Source organism: Numida meleagris, chromosome 3, assembly GCF_002078875.1.
Source record: "Numida meleagris isolate 19003 breed g44 Domestic line chromosome 3, NumMel1.0, whole genome shotgun sequence".
NCBI classification, from domain to species: Eukaryota; Metazoa; Chordata; class Aves; order Galliformes; family Numididae; genus Numida; species Numida meleagris.
This window is the reverse complement of record NC_034411.1, coordinates 94,350,826-94,370,665: the sequence shown is the minus strand read 5'-3', so window position 1 is coordinate 94,370,665 and position 19,840 is coordinate 94,350,826. Positions and strand designations below refer to the sequence as shown.

General features: G+C 41.1%; 1 protein-coding gene across 4 annotated transcripts in view; it reads right to left on the bottom strand.

Annotated features, from left to right (window-relative positions):
- TRAPPC12 (trafficking protein particle complex 12) overlaps positions 1,971–19,840 on the bottom strand; it is a 51,592-nt gene continuing 33,722 nt past the window's right edge. The window contains exons 7-12 of one of the 4 annotated variants that reach the window (XM_021392627.1): positions 19,547–19,619; positions 15,765–15,838; positions 7,711–7,809; positions 4,932–5,032; positions 4,182–4,269; positions 1,971–2,316 (exon numbers count right to left, since the gene is read on the bottom strand). In XM_021392627.1, coding sequence (XP_021248302.1) covers positions 2,074–2,316; positions 4,182–4,269; positions 4,932–5,032; positions 7,711–7,809; positions 15,765–15,838; positions 19,547–19,619 — 678 coding nt within the window. In that variant the 3' untranslated portion in view covers positions 1,971–2,073. Of the gene's footprint in view, positions 2,317–4,181; positions 4,302–4,931; positions 5,033–7,710; positions 7,810–15,764; positions 15,839–19,546; positions 19,620–19,840 lie in introns of those variants that run through there. The other 3 variants (XM_021392628.1, XR_002437249.1, XR_002437248.1) reach the window with 3 other exon arrangements.

Here is a 19,840-nt window from a genome sequence, read left to right as displayed (position 1 = left end):
TCTGAGGAAGGCTTTGGCTGGCCAGGTCAGCTTTTCTGCAGGGTCACGAGCTTAGCTTGCGCGTGGCTGCATGAGTGCTCACACTGACATGAAGGGTGGGGCAGGCAGAGGAGCAGCCACCCTGCTCGGCACACTGCAGTGCACTGCGGGCTGAGTGTGTGGGCATGTCTGCACGTTCCTTTTGGGAACGTATCATGAGTCCAGCCCGAAAGCTGAGGCACTAGGAAAATCTCAGTGAGCAGCTGGTTGGAGGATGCTATCACCTGAACTGCAGCTGAGTACTAGGAATGGCAGAGCTGCTTACGTGCTTTGGAGGATCAGGGTCTCTGTGCATAATGTAATTATCTGAATGTCTGAAGTACAGCTTATTTGCTCTTTTAATAAAAGAGGAAATTTAAATGCAAAACTTCTGTTAAGGCACATTAAGCTTTAAGGCTCGCATACAACAATCAGCTCACTCAGGCTATGCTTTCCCCAGCTCCTCTCACTCAGCCAGACAACACATGCATGCTGTGTGTTAGAACTGAGCTCTGCCCTCATTTACACCAGGAACCCTCATTAAATTCAGTTGAATTCATTGAATTTAACAGGATCGCCTGGTGTAATTAATGTTTTGAGGACAAATTTTGTCCTTAGCACATATACATATACAGCATTTAGATATGTAACTGCCTGAATATAGGAAATTCAAGCACTTCTATATGTTACAAACCATACAGCCCCATCAATGCAGTTTCTTGCATTTAACAAACAGTTAACAATTTGCATACATCCAGCAGTGGTAATATGCCTTTGCATTTAAATTTTAATTATTCTGCAAGTCTACCAGGATGTCACTTGTTTAATGGCTTGCTGAGCTTGGAGGTCACCCGGTCCAAGTCTCCTCTACTGCGCTTTTATCTGTGTAAAAGCCTCTACTAATAAGAACACAGCAAACATACCAAAATGAGCCCTATGTAGTGATACATATGTATTAGATTTTAGAGAAACTTGGAGAACAGGGGATTATGTTTTCAGGCTGTTTTTTTTTAATTTGACTCTGACTGGGATCATAAATTTTTATTCTCTGCGATCTGAACACTGTTATTGACACGCACACTGAGTACAAGGCACTACTGAATCCAGTTTCAAAGGAAGCGTTTTTATTCCTTGACTGTACAGAAGCAAAGTGGCTTCTGCCTGCTGGGTGATGGTGACCGAGGCTACTTCCACTTAGAACTGGAAAAGACGCATCAAGTTTCCCAAAGTGTCACAGGAGTTGCAGAGGTGAGAAGATCACATAACAAAGTAGTAAGACACCTGACCTTAAGCAGAATGCATAGGGATCTCTGTTACGTGTTACTAATTTAAATGCCATTATGAAATTGTTGAACTGGACTTGTTCAGTGCTTTCAGTCTCTGAATACAATGGAGGTTGTTACATACTGGGATTTCTTCCTATCTCTAAGAAATCCCCCCAAATGAAAAAGTGACCTATGTTGGAGAAGACAGAACGCTAAAATTGCTTACAAGTAATCTGTTGCCCAGACAGATGTCTCCAGAAGTCCCTTCCAACAACAACCACTTTGTGATTCTGTACAATGGTTATCTAACAACCTCACTGAGAGCAGTGGACACGCAAAGGTATAGTAGTCACTATTTGGACTGGGGGAAGTGGCACACACTATTAAAGCAATTGAATAGATGTGCATTCAGAATTGCCTTTTCCATAGTGTACATTCTGCCAGTAGCTTTTAGTTGATGAAATTAGTTCAGATCATTTGCTCGCTAATTACTAAAAAACTCTAACAGCCATAAAAACAAATAATGTCAAATGAATTTTTTTCACATAAAAATAAGAATCTGAGTAGTTGAATGTATATATATGCACTGTAACAAGGAATAACTGGGCAAGGGTGAAGCTGGCTGTAGGTTAGCACAATGTCTTCACATGACACGAGTATTAAGAGACAACACAATAACGCTATTGATTATTTGTAACTGAATAGATTTTATTTCACATTTACACAGTAGCAAGAGTATATACAACTTTTAAAATCAGCCTTGCAGGAAAAAAAATTAGTTGGAAATGATCTAACCTAACTTGAGACACTGAGTATTAAAGCTATCTCCCTCTTTAACAGCTACAGCCTCTAATAGAGCCTGCTTCTTCTGCATACTGCGAGATGACTCCAACTCGTACATGGTTGTTAAGTTGAAGAGAACACTCTCGTGTAAGTAGTGTTTAGGGTCCTGCTGAACCATTCCTTCCAACTGGCGAAGGGAATCCTTCAGTTTTCCCAGATAAAGAAGACAAACAGCAGCATTGTTATTAGCCTAAACAAAAACACATTGTAAATAAGTAACTGTCTATATACATACATATATGTATGTATGTAGTCATAAATGATGAATGAGAAAGGAAAAAGAAGTCTGGAGTAACAACAAATTTACCATGTGCTAAGAACAGCTATTTTTCTGTGTGTGCTCAAGTAACTAGAATAGATTCTCATTCATGTAATCGTATCCTTTTCTTCTTTTCACAAGGTTTATCCTGTGCCAGTAGGACAGGCTCACACTCTAAAATGTAACAGTGTAAAAATATAAATATGTAGGTTGCTTAGAAAGTAATGCCTCCTATTTTTTTCCATGGAAACTACAACAGATACAAAAAGCACAATAACACTACTTTACAGAGTGAGTTCTCGGCTACAAAACACTCTTTTTCAACACAGTCACCACCATTACCTATTCCTTTTCATCAGTGATGAACAAGAGCCTGCATGCTGTGCTCACAAACATCTGCACCAACAGAGGTGACCCACTGCCTCACTGTGCTCACATCCACCATTTGGTCTCCAGAAACGTTCAGCAAGTGCCAATGCATGTCAATGGCTGAAATTTTTTCCACACAGAGGAATTCAGTGACAAACCTTCACTTCATTTGCACTTCCATGTCAGACATCATTTTGTAAGACAGCCTCTCAGCTGCCATCTGTCACACAGCAACATATGTAATGGAATACTGGTGGGAAGGTTGCCATCCCACCAATACCTGCCTCTGACATCATGGGCCAACATAATAAAATAGGAGGTATTTCTTTCGGAGCAGTCCTCGTAATACAGGACATTAGACAGTTAATTTGTTGAATCAGTTGAGTGAGATTTCAGCAACTACATATGCCTCTGCATATTGTCACTTTCATAGTTTTTTTTTTAACATTTTCACTGTATCTTCCAAAGCATTCTCTCTCTGGCTTATGTATGGAAGTTCCACACGAGCAACAGGAAGAAATGATCCTAGCACAGATACCTACAACTGACTTCTGGTAAGTTCAGCAAATAGGCCACTCTAATATATCTTAAATGACCACATCAGGTTCCACATTTTCTTTTCGCAGCATCGGGTTTTATGAGTTGCCAAAAGATTCCACCAGCACAAAGTCATATAACCTGTTTAGCAGCAGAAACTTTCATACTTTATAGCTGTAGATAATGGAATAATAGACCCTTTCAAATATTCTTTTTCGCTCTCCTCAGGAACTCTTACTGATTTCTCACAGTTTATCATATGTACTATTTTACGCCTGCAAAATGATGCAATTCTTGTGCTGTTTACACTCAGTCCCCTCGGCCCCTAGGGGGCCTTGGATGAGGCTGCTGGGGGTAAGCTGCGTGAGTCCTTAGGAACCACGCACAAGAAGCTGCCACACGTAAATAAGAAATGTAAATAACCTGCTCTTCTTTGATCTCCTTTTGTGACAGAATCCAAGGTTGTGATGTGCAAAATGTTAAAAATGTCAGGTTTAAGATGACAGTATCCCTTCAATGCTGCATGAAATCAACTTAATCTTAGATACACTGGCAGCTGCCATTTTGTTTTCTGACGTGCACGTCTATGCTAAAAAGAGTGAGTGCAAAAAAAGAAAAACAAAAGCATTGTTGTAAAGATCCCATAAAACATAATGTTTTGGAATGCCTATATGCATGCCTAAGTATTCACAGTGTTTGTATAAACCAGTTCTTCATTTCCCATCCTTGTCCGCACCGTATCCTTTTGTATACTAAAAACTCTGGCACACAGGCTACACCTAATTTTTCTATCAAGATGTGAACACGCCCTGGGTACTTATTAAATACATGTATGAAGACATTACAATAATTAAGGCATTCATTATAAATGAAGCAATTTGGAGATTTACCACAGCATTTGATGAGTCGATCCTTAAAATTTCTGTGAAAAATCGATGAGCTTCTGCAAAATTATTTTGACCGAGGTGGAGAAATGCTCTACAAAGTAAGTGACACATGAATGAGTTCTCCTGAAAAACCCAAGGTGATAATATATTTTAAAAAGAATGGACATCATTTTTTATTTTTTCCTATTATAGATGTGAGAGTTTCTGACATTTGTTCTTCACGGTGTAATCTTGAACCGGCAAGGAGACACTGATTTACAGACAAATGGAATGACAACTCGGATCATTTGGTTATTAAATATTCTGCCTACCAAAGCAAGAGTCTACACTGTGTTTTCACTAATTTAAATGCGGATACTCTCTTCCTGGAATTATTTCTCTTTATAAAATTAGCTATGGTATATCATTTTCAGAGCAATTTTGAATAGTATTTTCTAAATATATTAGGCCAACATGCTAAACATTCCAAATGGAGCCACCCATCATGCAGCTCCATTACTGCTTTGTCTTCCGTCATTCTTTGGAATTAACAAGCAGTAGCTTTACTAGCTGATCTGATTTTAGAATAAGGGCCCCAGATAGCTTCTGCTTTCCTGAGTGTTGTAACTGTATCCATTAATTCTGACTTAAGACAGATGTAGTTACATAAAAGAGAGAAAGACAACAGAATTGTCTCAAAGGTAGCTTAATACTCATAATGTATACTTTACAAAACTGTATTTTCAAGCTTCATTTAGCCATTAAGTTACCTACCTGTTCATTAAAACCATAATTTGGCTCTGTAGTCCATCCAATTTGTGAGTCACTTTCTCAACATCCTGAAAATACTTTTCTGCAGTTTTTATGTCTCCAATCTAGAGAGAAGAGATTAGAAGAGATCCAGACTGATGACATCTTTTACAAAGGATAAGAACACAAAAACCTGTCATAGGCCAGTATCTAATTGTTTGGTACCATGCTGACTGGCTAACATTTGTTATCAAACAAGATATTTGAAGAATTACACTAAGATTATGAAAGAGAACACCCAAAGCAAATACAGTTTTACTAAGGCAGTGATTTTCAGCTGTGTTTGAGGAGCATTCCTGTACTGTAGAGCAGTGGTGCCCTACCTCTTCATTTTTGTAAAATTAGCTGAAATTGAGCAGAGGTCAGAATTACTTCCAGTAAGACTTGACGTTAGTCCACAGGAAATGACAGCACATGCTCACTGCTCACAACCAGAAGCTATCAACAAGCATGAAAACTGGAATACAATAGCTTGGTAGCTGGCACAGGACCTGTGCTCAGTCAACACACCACTTCTGGGTCATGACCACTTCACAGAATCATAGAATGGCTTGGGTTGGAAGAGACCTCAAGGATCATCAAGCTCCAACCCCCTTGCCGCAGGCAGGGCTGCCATCCTCCACATCTAATACTAGACCAGGCTGCACAGGGCCCCATCCAACCTGACCTTGAGCACCTCCAGGAATGGGGCATCCACAGCCTCTCTGGGCAGCCTGTTCCAGCACCTCACCACTCTCGGTAAAGAACTTCCCCCTGATATCCAACCTCAGTCTTCCCTCCTTCAACTAAAAACCATTTGCTCTTGTCCTGCCATTATCTACCCTTGAAAAAAGTTGACTCCCCTCCTGTTTGTAGGCTCCCTTTAGGTACTGGAAGGCTGCAAAGAGGTCACCCTGCAGCCTTCTCTTCTCCAGGCTGAACAAGCCCAGCTCCCTCAGCCTGTCTTCATAGGGGAGGTGCTCCAGCCCTCTGATCATCTTTGTGGCCCTCCTCTGGACCCTCTCCAACAGCTCTGTCTTTCTTGTATTGGGGGTCCCAGGCCTGGATGCAGTACTCCAGCTTGGGCCTCAAGAGGGCAGAGTAGAGAGGGACAATCCCCTCCCTGTCCCTGCTGGCCACCCCTCTTCTGATGAAGCCCAGGATACCATTTGCTTTCTGAGCTGCAAGAGCACACTGCTGGCTCATGTCCAGTTTTTCATCCACCAGGACCCCCAGGTCCTTCTCTGCAGGGCTACTCTCAAGGATATGCAGACTGGGAGGAGCAATATGCCTGGGATTCCTCTGGCCTAAGTGCAAAACCTTGCACTTTGCTGTGCTCAACCTCATTAGATTCACCCAGGCCCACCTTTTGAGTCTGTTGAGGTCCCTCTGAATGGCATTCCTTCCTTCCATTGCGTCAACCGCACCACTCAGCTTGGTGTCACCAGCAAACTTGCTGAGGGTGCACTCAATTCCATCATTGATGTTACTGATAAAGATGTTGAAGAGCACTGGTCCCAAGACAGTCCCCTGGGGGACACCACTTGTTACTGGCCTCCGCCTGGACACAGAACCATTGATCACCACCCTTTGTGTGTGGCCCTTCAACCAATTCCTTATCCACCAGGTGGTCCACCCATCAAATCCACATCTCTCCAATGTGGAGATAAGGATGTGGTGGGGGACCATGTCAAAGGCCTTGCACAAGTCCAGGTAAATGACATCGGTCGCTTTCCCTTCATCCACCAACACCATCACTCCATCATAGAAGGCCACCATCAGACCAAAACATGTCAGAAAACAGCCCCATTGCAATGGGTCAGTGAGGGGGGACAGTCCGTTTGCAGACTGAAAAATACTGGCTAGTGGCTAATGCAGGCTGAAGGAAAGAAGGGATCTGAAAGTTGGCATTCCAGAACTCTTAAATACCCTTAGTATTAGAAAACACACTGCCCTGCTGCACTTTTATGCCACCTTTTGTTCTGTTCATAGTGGTCAGGGAGAACAGCACAACTCCTCCTTAACAGGAGCATGCAACCACCTTGTGCTTAAGTCTACTGTATGTCTGGAAACCAGGATTATTTTTCTGAAGTAGTCCTAAGATTTATTTGCTGCTTTTAACTCTGTATTTGTGGCAACATTGTAGAGGGTAAGGTCAGACAGCGTTCCACTTTTGAAATTCTTTACCATAGTTACTTAAATGGCAATTTTGGATAGGTGAGCTGGCAAGCAGTCTATTAAAAACATACAATAGATACTAGAGACTAAAACGTACTCACTGTTTCTTCATTACATGTCAATTTCTGCTTTACAGGTCAGGCAACTCTTGACAGAATTATGGTGCTTCTTACAATTTCTGTGTGGTAGCCTCTGTCTTCTGAGTTCTCCACTTCTCTTAACCCCATTTCCCACTTATATGAAGGCATCAGCTCAGGGCTGGCAGTATATCAGATCAAGGCCTCTTAACATCAGTTTTAAGTGTAGAATGTTGCTTTCTGATTAAATCATTAGCATATTTTTGGTACAAAAATATTTTGTATTTTGTATACCATCTTTTTTTGTTTGCCAATTTACACATATGTAATTTTAAAACTACGGGTGCTTTGTATTTCCAAGCATTATCTAATACCACATAGTGATCTTTTCTGTTTTTGTCCACTGCCTCTACACTGATAGTTGTAGCTATTGTTTTAAATGCAACAATTATTCACTACATAGCTGTCAACAGCAATATTACCTAGCAGATTTAGAATAAAGTGCATACCTGAAGGAAAATCCTTCCAATTCCACTCAACATCTGAGGCTCTTGCTGTGGGTAATATTTGATGACAGTGTGATAAGCATCGACAGCAAGCACGTAGTCCTAAGGGGTGAAAAGCACACAACCAGACATTTAAGCTCAGCATTCTTTAGCCTTTACGTAGCCTTCTTTTCAAAGACATTGGTAAGCAGAAGCAAAATAATAGCAACTAGTGAATGGGACAGAATTTCTGCCTATCACTGCAGGCTGACTGGATTCTCTGTACACTGATGCAAACTGGAACTGTAAAAACAGGAGGCAAATAGGAGACTTTTTTTTTTGCAACTGGATCATATACCAGGATGAACATTATATATGTATAATTAGCATAGTTTAATAAACTCTACTGAGAAGCTTTGGGAACTGTACACATGCTTTTGCCTTGTGAAAAACACAAGGTAATGTGACAGAAGTTGCAATTTCCTCCATGTTTTCAGGTGACTTCAGGGAAACAAGACCTTTCCTATCCCTCCACCCAAGCCCTTGTTTCCTTCTCCCCTACCATGTACAAGCAAAATGAGCTCTTAATCCAAACAGAAGTTGATCAGGGTTAAAATGAGAGGTGGGATGGTTTTTATCTCACATGGACGTGCATGGAAAAGGGGGGCAGGCTGGCACGCAGCAGCTCTGAGACCCGCTCCAGGTCACTGCTCCTGCGTCCTCTGCTCTGTCACCAGTGGTGGGGGGATTAGATACATTTGTATTTCCATTTCTCATGGGAAAGAAATGCACATGTGATTAGTTACTGCACTCCAGGGGATTCATGGCAAAATTCCATGAATTACCTACCTGGGCAGTAAATTACTTTTAGAGCCTGACTACACGGCCTTTGGCAGACATACATGAGAAACTCAGCATGTGCTCTAAGGGAAGACAGGCAGCAGGCATATTCCCAGGGCAAGGGCTGCACCAACCTCAGCTCTAGCTTCTTTCATCATTTCAGAGCAGAGGCACAGAGCCTGTATTTGCTTAGAAAAACCAGGCATGTGCAAAGACAGAAGACTGTGCTGTACTAACCTGGTGCTTCCTAACAGTTCTGCCCTTCAACTTCATACAAGGATTTTCTGGTGGGCGTTCAGAAGCAAAAGAGATCAAAGAATAATCTTCCAAAAGTGCACAGATGTCTTGGCATACTCTGTGCCATACGATTTTTTCGGTCAAATTATAGTGCCCATTAAACTTCTCCCTAATGTGATCACAGCTACCACTCGAGGTACTTATTCTTCACCTCTTCCTCAGTCTGAGGAGGCCATGTACCCCATGTGCAATGTTATTTCTTTTCCTGACATTGTACTTTAAATGACCAATCTCCATTTGACCCATACACCAGGTCATCATCTGGAACACACTGACTTTTTTCACACAGACAAAAAGCCAACAGAAGTCTTTGGAGTCTCATCTGTATATGAGACAAATTGCTCAGCCTACAACAGCAGAGATTGGCTTAAACAACTCTGGGGGTGCTTTGTAGAACCTTTATTTTGCAAACAACTTCTATACTCTGTGTATTAAACTATTAAACTTGAACATCTAACAATTAACGTTTAGAGTCTACTGTCTACACCAATTCTAGTTTGCCATGCCTTGCTTATTACTGGCAATGGCAAGAGTTCAGAGCAAAGAAACAGGCCACGAACGTAAAAATATATTTGTTTAAATCGTGATTCATTCAGAATTCACAACTCAAACACTCAAGCATGATGGAATTTATACTACCACCATTTCTCCTAAGTTTATAACTTAGGAAAAACTCATTTTTCTCCACATCAGCTCTTACTACAGGACTTTTTTGATTGTGGAGTGCCCCTTTGTTGGGTTCTGCATAGCACTGTTGAAACTGGTTCCTCAGAGCAACCCCAGCCATGCTTGTATTAGCTATTAATCCCTGCAAGAGTGGCATTTATAAAAACTGAAGGATTACCTGTGACTGTGAATTTTATCCCTCTGAGAATAAAATGTGCTTACTGAAGAAATAACCTTATTGTATCAAATTCTAGACTTTGTGCTCAATGTCTTTCATTCCACAGTCTAAACCCATCCCTTGTCCAGTGCTCACTCCTCTGCATGCTTTACGTTAGTCCCCACAACAGTGATGTGCAGCACAGCTGTGAGGCACAGGGGTGCTGTGGTTAAATCCCTCAAACTGATGCAGAAACAATTCCCTGGTGACTGCACAGTTAAGCTGACAGAGAGGTGCTGCAGCCAGCTCAATCTGACCAGCCTGAAGGAAGCCTCAGCTGCAACGGCTGCCTGAGGGGGCCCTGTCTGCCCAGCTCAAAGCCAGGGCCCCAGTGCAGGTGGGTACCAGCCTGGGCAGGAACAAGCAGGCAAATAACATCTCAGAGGCCCCTACCTCAGGGGCTGCGTGGCCTTGGCCTAGTCAGGCAAACAAACCCTCTTCCCCTTTTGTGTTCCCTATCAAACATTGTCTTATTTGCATTCTGTATGTATTTTAACTAGATAAGATTCACACCTCCTAAAACATGAGATTAGAGGTGAGGCATTAAGAGTCTACGCCCTGTATTTATGGATCAGGAAACATATCACATCCTGTTTCTATACGATGGCACAGCACAAAGCACCTGTGCTTATTTACCTCCTGCCCTGCAGCACCTGTCAAGGAACAGGACCTATTTCTTCCAGGAGATGACAAGAGATTAAGCCATGTGTGCCTAAAGCCACTTCTGAGCACAGGCAAGGCTGGCCCCAGCACGAAACAGCAACAAAGCACTGTCACAGCATCCAGACTCACTTCCAACTACAGTCTCATTTTGTAGCTGCCTCAGTACATGCATGTAAATCTTACCACCTACAGTAAGTTTTAAAAGCTTATACTTCCCCATACTCCCACTATCGTGGAAGCAGCAGTAGGATTTCGAGAGTACCCTGTATACTGCCAGAACTATCCCATTTCTGGTATGTTGTAAAAACACTCTATCTGACAATTCCTTCTGAAGGAGCATTTGTAAAGCAGATGAGATGTGGTGCTACGTACTGGAGGCCAGGTTTTAATTCCCAACTTTGCTAATAAGACATTGTAAAAGAACAGCTATCTGTGAGAATGATAAATGACAGGCCCTCCCAGGAAAGTGGAGCCTTGCTTAATACAAGTTATGGTTGAGATGAGTAAGAAATATTCAGTACCAGCACTAAAAAACCCAGCAATGCAGTTTGTGATTTTAAAACTTCAAGGCGGAGTTGACAGATTATCACAGTCCTTTAACTTCTACAGATTGCAACCTTTCAGATTTTCCACACCTTTCGTAGGTGTGGAAAAAATCCCCAGAAGTTCTGTTAAGGCACTGGAGCCACTTACAGAAAAATGCCACGTGGGGCTGGTTTTCCTCTGATGCACTGCAGTGTAACTCCATTTCCCTCAGTGGTCACCACATTTTACATTTTTGTGTTTTTTCTAACCTCACTCTAAGCACTCAAATTATTAATTATGAGATATCTATCTAAAAATAAGCATAAATGATCATGATGTGCAGAATGCTGATATTAGGTTCAGAAGCCATAGATTAAAATCAGCTTTAGTTATACAAACTCTGTAGTTCATAAAGACTGCATTTTGGGAAAAGAGGGCAGAGATAACTTATCCTTCCTCTCTACCTGGTGCACTTGGGGAAGAGTTATGAAAGCAGAGATTCACAGCGTTATGAATCCAGAGTGTCATACTGCAGCAGTTAGGCAAAAAACACGATTCATGCAGGCTTCCTTCTTTATATCATAAAGAAAACAAAGTCCTCGTGCATCAGTCCTTAGCATCATCGGTACAAGGTGCTACCACCTCCTCTGTACAGTTTCTATTGTATTTAAACCCAAATTAAAAACGATTCCAATGCTTTTTACAAAAGCTAGGACAACACTGACAAAACATCCTACAAAATGCAAAACATGCCTTTAATTAGAGTGCATTTATAATATATATGGAAAGTACTTAAGTATTTATTCCTCTGAGAGGTAGAAGTCTGATAAGATAATGTCAAAAGCAATTTTAGCTCAGATGAAAAGAACTTTAAAAAGTTCTTAAAACACTTCCATGGTGATTTACTAAAATGACAGACATTTTGCAATTACATTGTTGAAATGAAGCAATGCACATCATCAGTTGCATTTTAAATGAATGTTCTCTCACGCTGCTATATTCAGGGAACAGTTCCATAGCGACTTAAGCCCACAGTTCTTGTAAATGAAAGTCTACAGTGATGCACGTTAACTTGTTTCCCCTTGCCTTCCTGCTCTTTCCACCTCCTCTCTAAGTTGCCCTCTGTACATGAACATGTAAAAGCTGACTTAGTTGCTATGACTGAGATCCACCGTTTCTTTAATTTGTCACTTAGTTAAGTCACCACACTAAGTTGTGTATAGAAGGAAGCCAGAGTATGTCTGAAGAATGTTCTTCAAAGAAAAGGGGGTGAACAGAAAATCTACATATAGTCTTACATGCAGTGAGACTGCCTTAAACTGCTACTGAACTGTAGCATCGTTCACACAGGTAGAGGGCTAAGCAGGTACAAGTCAGTACCTAGATAAGATGCCCCAGGGAGCAAGGAGACTTGTGATTCGTCGGTCTGTAGGCAAGTTTGGTTAAATTTGATTTGTACCTCATACACAACTTTCAAAACAACATACCACTCCTCCTCAATAATTAAATGAGATGCTTAGCTACAAAACTAAAGAGGCCAAATAACATATTTTAATAGATAAAAATTATTGTGCTCTATAAACAGAACTCCTCGGGTCAGATAAGTAACACAAAAGAGAGAGAACACAAAATAAACCTAACTGGCATTGAGGACAAGTGAAACAGATTTATCACAGCCTCTATCATCTGAGGAGGCTCAAGGGAGACCTTATTGCTCTCTATAACTACCTGAAGGGAGGTTGTAGTGAGCTGGGGGTCAGCCTCTTCTCTCTTGTAACTAGTGACAGGACGAGGGGGAATGGCCTCAAGTTGCACCAGGGGAGATTTAGGCTGGACATTAGGAAATACTACTTTTCTGAAAGAGTGGTCAGGCGCTGGAATGGGCTGCCCAGGGAGGTGGTGGAGTCACCGTCCCTGGAGGTGTTCAAGAAACGTTTAGATATAGCATTGAGAGACATGGTTTACTGGGGTTATTGGTGGCAGGTGGATGGTTGGACTAGGTGATCTTGTAGGTCTTTTCCAACCTAGCTAATTCTATGATTCTATGATCTGATCTTTTGTTTGTTTGCTTTAATTTTAATTTGTCAGTTCTGACAAGACTGTTCCCTAACTACTACTGAAGTTTGATGGACAAAAAAATAAGCTTAGTAAAAATAATCAGCTTTTTATATACCACTGTTCAGATTGTTTTAACTTTAAATAATGATTCTTATTAATCTGCTAATAGCACAAGCTACCTCATATTACTTGGTGATCAAATATGACCATACTGCAGTTTTGCAAACGTTCACTAGATGGCAATAGATGGCACTGACTTGGAGAATGAATACAATTTTTTTTCCAAATTATTTTATATACCTGAATAAAACATTCAGTTTTTAAAGCGTTTTACACAACAGCAAAAACAAACTGTAGAGGTGGAATGCCGTTCAATTAATATAATTGTTCATGGGAGAATTAAAAGAATTGTGTTAAAAATTATTTGAAGAAATTGTTTTAAACTGAATATTCTGGAAGGTGGAAAAGATGATTGCAGTAGTGCTGGTTGTTAGAATGGTCTTAAAATTAGTGAGTTTATAATTAGCCAATACAATTATTTCACTGAAGATCTGTCAGGCAGGCAGAATAAATTAACTTGATGCCCTGCTCCGATTTTAAATGTAACATGGCTGTGTATGAAAATCTTTAAGACTCTCTACCTGTCCATACAGGGATATGTCTGGAAATTGTGATACTCACAACTGCTCCACAGCCAACACACTGAGATGCAAATTTCAGAGGGGAGCAATTACACCTTAACATGTAGTTGTAGGTAATCTGGAAGTTACAGCTGAAATGTAATTTTCTAAATCGACATCTGAGGCCCTAAAATAAAACTGACCCTAGAAAGAAGGCTGCACCTCGACTACTGTGTCCAGTTTTGGGCCCCTCACTGCAGGAGAGACGCTGAGGCCCCGGAGCGTGTTCAGAGGAGGGCGACGAAGCTGGTGAGGAGTCTGGAGCACAGGCCTTATGAGGAGCGGCTGAGGGAGCTGGGATTGTTCAGTCTGGAGAAGAGGAGGCTCAGGGGAGACCTCATCGCTCTCTATAACTACCTGAAGGGAGGTTGTAGTGAGCTGGGGGTCAGCCTCTTCTCTCTTGCAACTAGTGACAGGATGAGGGGGAATGGCCTCAAGTTGCGCCAGGGGAGATTTAGGCTGGACATTAGGAAATACTACTTTTCTGAAAGAGTGGTCAGGTGCTGGAACGGGCTGCCCAGGGAGGTGGTGGAGTCACCGTCCCTGGAGGTGTTCAAGAAACGTTTAGATGTAGCGTTGAGAGACATGGTTTAGTGGGGTTATTGGTGGCAGGTGGATGGTTGGACTGGATGATCTTGTAGGTCTTTTCCAACCTAGCTAATTCTGTGATTCTATGATTCTAAGTATCTGAGCTCCAGTGTTTCTGAAGTACCGTTTCCAAAAAGGTGCTAATCTTTGCTAGTATTTGCAAATGTATTTATATTGCTAGCAGAAAACAGCACTAAAAGGATCAAATCGGAAGAAAGATGAGAACAGTGCATGCACTTGGATTTGTGTGTACATGAGAAGAAAAGCACTGAAAATGTTAGAAAGAAGTCACAGCCAAAAGTAAAGTGAAACTGAAACAACTTATTACCAACATTTTCTTCTTTCTGCGCTCTGCTTTGTTTGAGATGGCAACTTGTGCTTTTCTCTGCCTGCCTACTGAAAAAGGACGTTCCTTAAGAACTTAACCTACATCAAGTACCTCCTTCAAAACAAACGCTTATCGATTCATTAGAATACCTCAAGGTTTAATGGACAATTGCATCTACTCAAGGCAGAAATCATTTGATTACAATGTAATTACAAACAGAAATTTCTTTTCTTCCCTAACTGCCATTAAAAGGATATTACATTTCACGTGAAGGAGTATTTGGTAACTGTATCTTACCTGAAAAACGTGTGCTTTCTGAGTTACTACAACATTATGAATGGAGCACCAAGGAAGCCCAGTCTGGAAAGCAGCTTAGTGAACATCAGATTTGGCATGACCTTGGGCAATCAAACAACAGGGGGCAAGGAGTGCAAATTGTGGTCTGTGAAGATTATAGTGCTGACAGTACTGCTCTGAGTCTGTGCTGTTAATTAATTTGTGAAGCACAGTTAAGCTCTGCACAACAGCAGTTTATTGCAAGCCAAGAATGGTGATAAACCTATTTCCCTGAGCATGAGGTGAATGGCAGAAATGGTTTTATTTCTTCTGCTTGCTGAACACAAGGAGAAGCTTGTGCTCCACCAAATGCACCAAAAGAGTAAGGGAGAGACAAAAGAGAAACAACACAAAACCAAACAGTGGTAGCTAGTTACTCTTCCTTTTATTCCCTTCTTTTTCCTCCCGTCTATTAGTAAGGATTTAAACTTGAAAAAGGTATCTTACAGCTGAGATAGGAAGGATGTATTTAGATGTTCTGGATCTCATCATATACAAAGTCTGTAGTATTAATAATGCACACAAACAGAGCAACATTCTTAGTGCACACTTTGAAAAAGAGCACATAATTGCTTTTAATTACAGCATTTAGTTAAGTGTTTGAAAAATTCAATTTAAAAATGCAAATTCTCTACTGTTATTGCACACTCTCCAGGATGATTTTGGGAGAAATAAGTAGATATGTTCCCAAAGAGCATTACTGCAAATAGCTATCTATTAAATAAGGCATTATTAAGTCTAATTAATTCTTCACTAAGCAAAGCCTCCAAGTACAGTCAGGTAGTCTTCCCTTATCTATACACCAGTAATTCTCTGGCACTTTCTCCAGCGTTCTATTCTGGAATATACGGTATCTCTGCAGCTGCTGCCACCCACGTACCTTCATCATTAGCAGACAGTTTGCCATGGAGTACATCACCCGGCCCAGACGTGACCTCCACAGCTGAACAGAGGCTGCAAAATAAGAGCAGCTTGTGAATTTGCACAAATAAATTAGAGGTTCTTTTCTGCAATCAATTACTGGTCCTATGAATTACGATTTTGAAAGATCCCCCTCGTTAACATCACTGGGTTTTAGCCTAGAATTTATAATTCTCAGCTATGCTGCATCATCAGACGGAAATGCTGCATCTCTCTGAGGGAATTACTCACACGGCTCTGGGGGCTGTACGTGATGGCACAATGCAGAGCAACAGACAGCCACTCTGCCCTGAGCTCGGGCCAAGTATTAAGCACTGCAAGAAGCCACGTATTTTCCAATTTAAGAACAAAAGGTGCATAAAAAGATTAAATTGATAATGAGCATCAATTTAAAAACACATCATCTACAGGACTAAATGTGATAAACTCAAAAATCAAATAAAGCTAATGGCATTTCAGAGCCAAAGCGTGCAGGGTGAGGACTGTCTGGGTCTGGGACTATTTGTGCTCGTCTCTGGCTTAGAGCTATGCAGGAAGAAATCTGCCAAGCCCGTCTGCTTTCCCCACGCTCCTGGAGCTTGCAGGCATTAAAAGCTGCAGCAGCAGGTTCTTCTCTCTTGGTTTGCAGACAGACTCCTGATGTTTTAAGAGAACAGTTCATAAAGTTCCCTGTTTTTCTTGATCCATTTCCCTAGATCAATGCTAGAAATATTCCTCTAATCCTCAAAATAAACATTAGGAGCATTCATTCAGTACATTTGGAAAACAAATGGGTCTCAGTCAATCAGCTGTCAAGGCCACTGTAATGCTTTGAGGAGGAGAAGGAAAGGGCAAAGAGGCCATTTCTATGAGACTGGGATAACTGAGACCACTCGTCTGTATCCATACTGTAGCCTTGGATGAAAACAATGGCAGGTTGCACAGATATTTTTTTAACACACATAAATGACATTACAAATAAGAAGAGAATCTGGTGACATGTCCACTCCTCTTTGCTTCCCATCCTAAAAAAACTCCTTTATCACTTGCTGCCCCTAACAACAAAACAAAAGAACAACCAAGTGAGCATTCCCCAATTACTTCTGTCACAAGAGAGGGCATAATCTGGGGACCGAGACTATACCCAGCACTTCATTCACCACACCTTAACATCACTCCTCATTCCTAGCTTTTGTTTTAAGAACTCCTCCTGGACCACAGGTTCCTACTGCTGTTAATGGAGAAGCTGCTGCAAACAATGAGCAACCGTTGCACACCACATTTTCTCTTTCCTTGGAGGCGTCTGTAAAATCTGGACATCATTAAATAACTCTCCTTTTAATGATCCTCCTTTATTTCATTGTGTTCATCTCCTCTGTTTGCATGTCCTCATCATTTGGGAACCACGTTCAATTTTTGAGGATTCTGCCAAGGACTTGGCTAATAACAAATCAGATGCTGATACCCTTGGTGCAGATATCCAGGTATCGTGCTAACAACAGCACCAACTACGGTACTCAAAAAAGACTACAAAGCAGACAGATGTCTTCAGTCAGTGCTATAAACTAAGCAGGGACCAGCTCCCATTTGGAAATTGTGTAGCTCAGTGGACGAGCCTTCTTAGCACTGGCAGAAGGGGGCTAAGGAAAACCTGCAAAGCAGTGAACAAAACTGAAAACTCAACACCAGTTCATTGTGCAATGCCTGAAAAATGCCTGAAAACCACTCTGCAGGTCCTTGCAGCCACAATTACATTCCAAACATTTATTTTTGTTATTTATGAAAGGCTCTGTACTTCATACTGCCACCCATTTCAACAGGAACTGTGGGTGATAACTTGTAAAACTGGCATCTTATAGAATGCATTACCAGGCAGGTGGTGCAGTGCTCTCTCTCTCCTCCTGTTGAAAAACTGCCAAATGAGGTGCTTTGTTTCAGACCAGAGGAGATGTATATGATGAGCTGACTGGTGTGGCACCTTCTTACAGTAAGGAAACTATTCACTAAGCACAATCCTAATAATGAATTACAGCTGCCTTCAAATAAACCTCCTAAGTTTTACTTCACCTAGGTCTCACATGGAAAAAAAAAGTAACAAAAGACCCACAACAAAAAAACATTATCAGCCTCCTGTAGCTTCATATGCAGCAAAGGAACAGACAGGGAACAGATCTGGCTGACTTGCACTGACAACAGCAGTCAGCAGTCCCTGCAAATGGGGCAGCTTCAGCAGCCTTGTCCCCTGGCACCTAGCAGCTGCCTTTCAGCCCACCCCTCCTTCTGAGCTCTTCTCAGCTCTGAAGCAGCAGCACTGAGGAGCCAGAAACTCACATGCCTGCAGGACACAGGATTATGACACAGCTAGGAAAAAAGTCCCTGTGCCCTAAAAGGGGATCAGATTCTTGATTTTGAAGGCACAGGAAAAAAAAAGAAGAAAAAAATATGAGGATAGAAAGGACAAAAATGGAGCAGAAAGGTAACAGGAAAATGTATTAAGCATACAGAGACAAGAAGATTAGCAGATAAAGGGAGAGAAAAACAGATTTAGGCTGTGCAAAAACGCTGAGTATCAGATTCTCTCTCTGCTTTTTCCTAACTCTTTTTGAGAAGAGCAAGTGCCTCTGCGATATACGCTGCTCACACATGCAGCAACTTTCTTAGGGCATAACTAGACAGTGAATGACACATTAAAACTGCTTGATGTCCAGCCAAACTTGAAGGCTAGAACTTGAAGACAGGACTGCACCACTCCATGCAGACACAGTTTTAGGGAACTGTTCATAACAAATGATTACTCTGCTAACAGCTGTACCTGGCCACTTCCCATCTCAGGGGCAGACCTTTACTTCTCACATTCTCTATGTTATTTCCATGTTTCATGTTATCATGGAAAGAAGTCGGTAAGATTTCTTCAGACTGTTAGCAGAAGCTGAACGGCATGATATTTTTAACATCCACATTGCTAGGCACTGTGAGTGGTTCATCTAATCCATTACCTATGCCTAAAATGTCATTTTGTGTTCAATTCTTAAACGCACACAAATTACCTCATTAGTATAAATTCCATTAAGAGAAAAAAAAAGATGCTTGAACAACCAATTTATCCAGATGACCTTTATGCAGTAATGTATCCCCCACTATTGAAGTTAAACAGCTAAGATAGAAGGAAAAGGGGAAAAAAAAACCTACATAATTTCATAAAAATTAATGAAAATAAGGTAGACGTAGATCTGAAGCTGTAGATGCAGATCTGAAAATAATGTAGCTCTGAAACTCATTTTAAAAAGTGACAGGTTTGACTCACCAAGTACATGCAGTTGCACTGAGATGAGACACCTGTACAGCAACATTCCAGGCAAGCGTAGCCAATACGTGACAGCCATAAATCTAGAGAAATTCCCTAAATTTTAGACATGAGGACTGAGAGGAACCAATGAGGCAAGGCTGAACGTGAAACACTGATCTAACTGTAACAGTAATACGCTTCTATATGCATCACTAAAGGATGGCAGCCATGTTCTTTGTTTCTTCTAAGTAGGAAAAAAGAAACTGATTTAGTGCATCAGTTTGATCATGGGTAGAACTGTGAAATTAATTCCAGCAAATAAAAGTACAAGTGTGTCATTTTAGATGCTGAGTACGCTATGAGGTAACAAAAATACTGTTCTAACAACTCTGGGGCAGTCTTGTGAAAACTTCTGGAATACTTAGGCAAGTGATAAAACCATACAGCCTGTGAAGAAATGTTTAAAGAATACGTACCTTGTCTGTTCTCCTGTGTAATGTTAGTCATACTTCCATCTTCAGCTAAGCCTTGTTCCAAATTTTCTAGTATCTGTAGTAAATTTTTTAAAGTAACTAACATGAGTTTAAGCAGCGCTATGTATTAAATGCAAATTATCTACAAATGACAGTCAGTATGAAAACCAAATCAAGCAGGAATGTTTCACCTAGATGCAGTTCAAAATTACTGATTATTACCATAGCTAGATCGATTGCACAAAGAAAGCCATTATATGGTAGAAGGATGTTAAGAGTTCAGGTTTATGATACTTA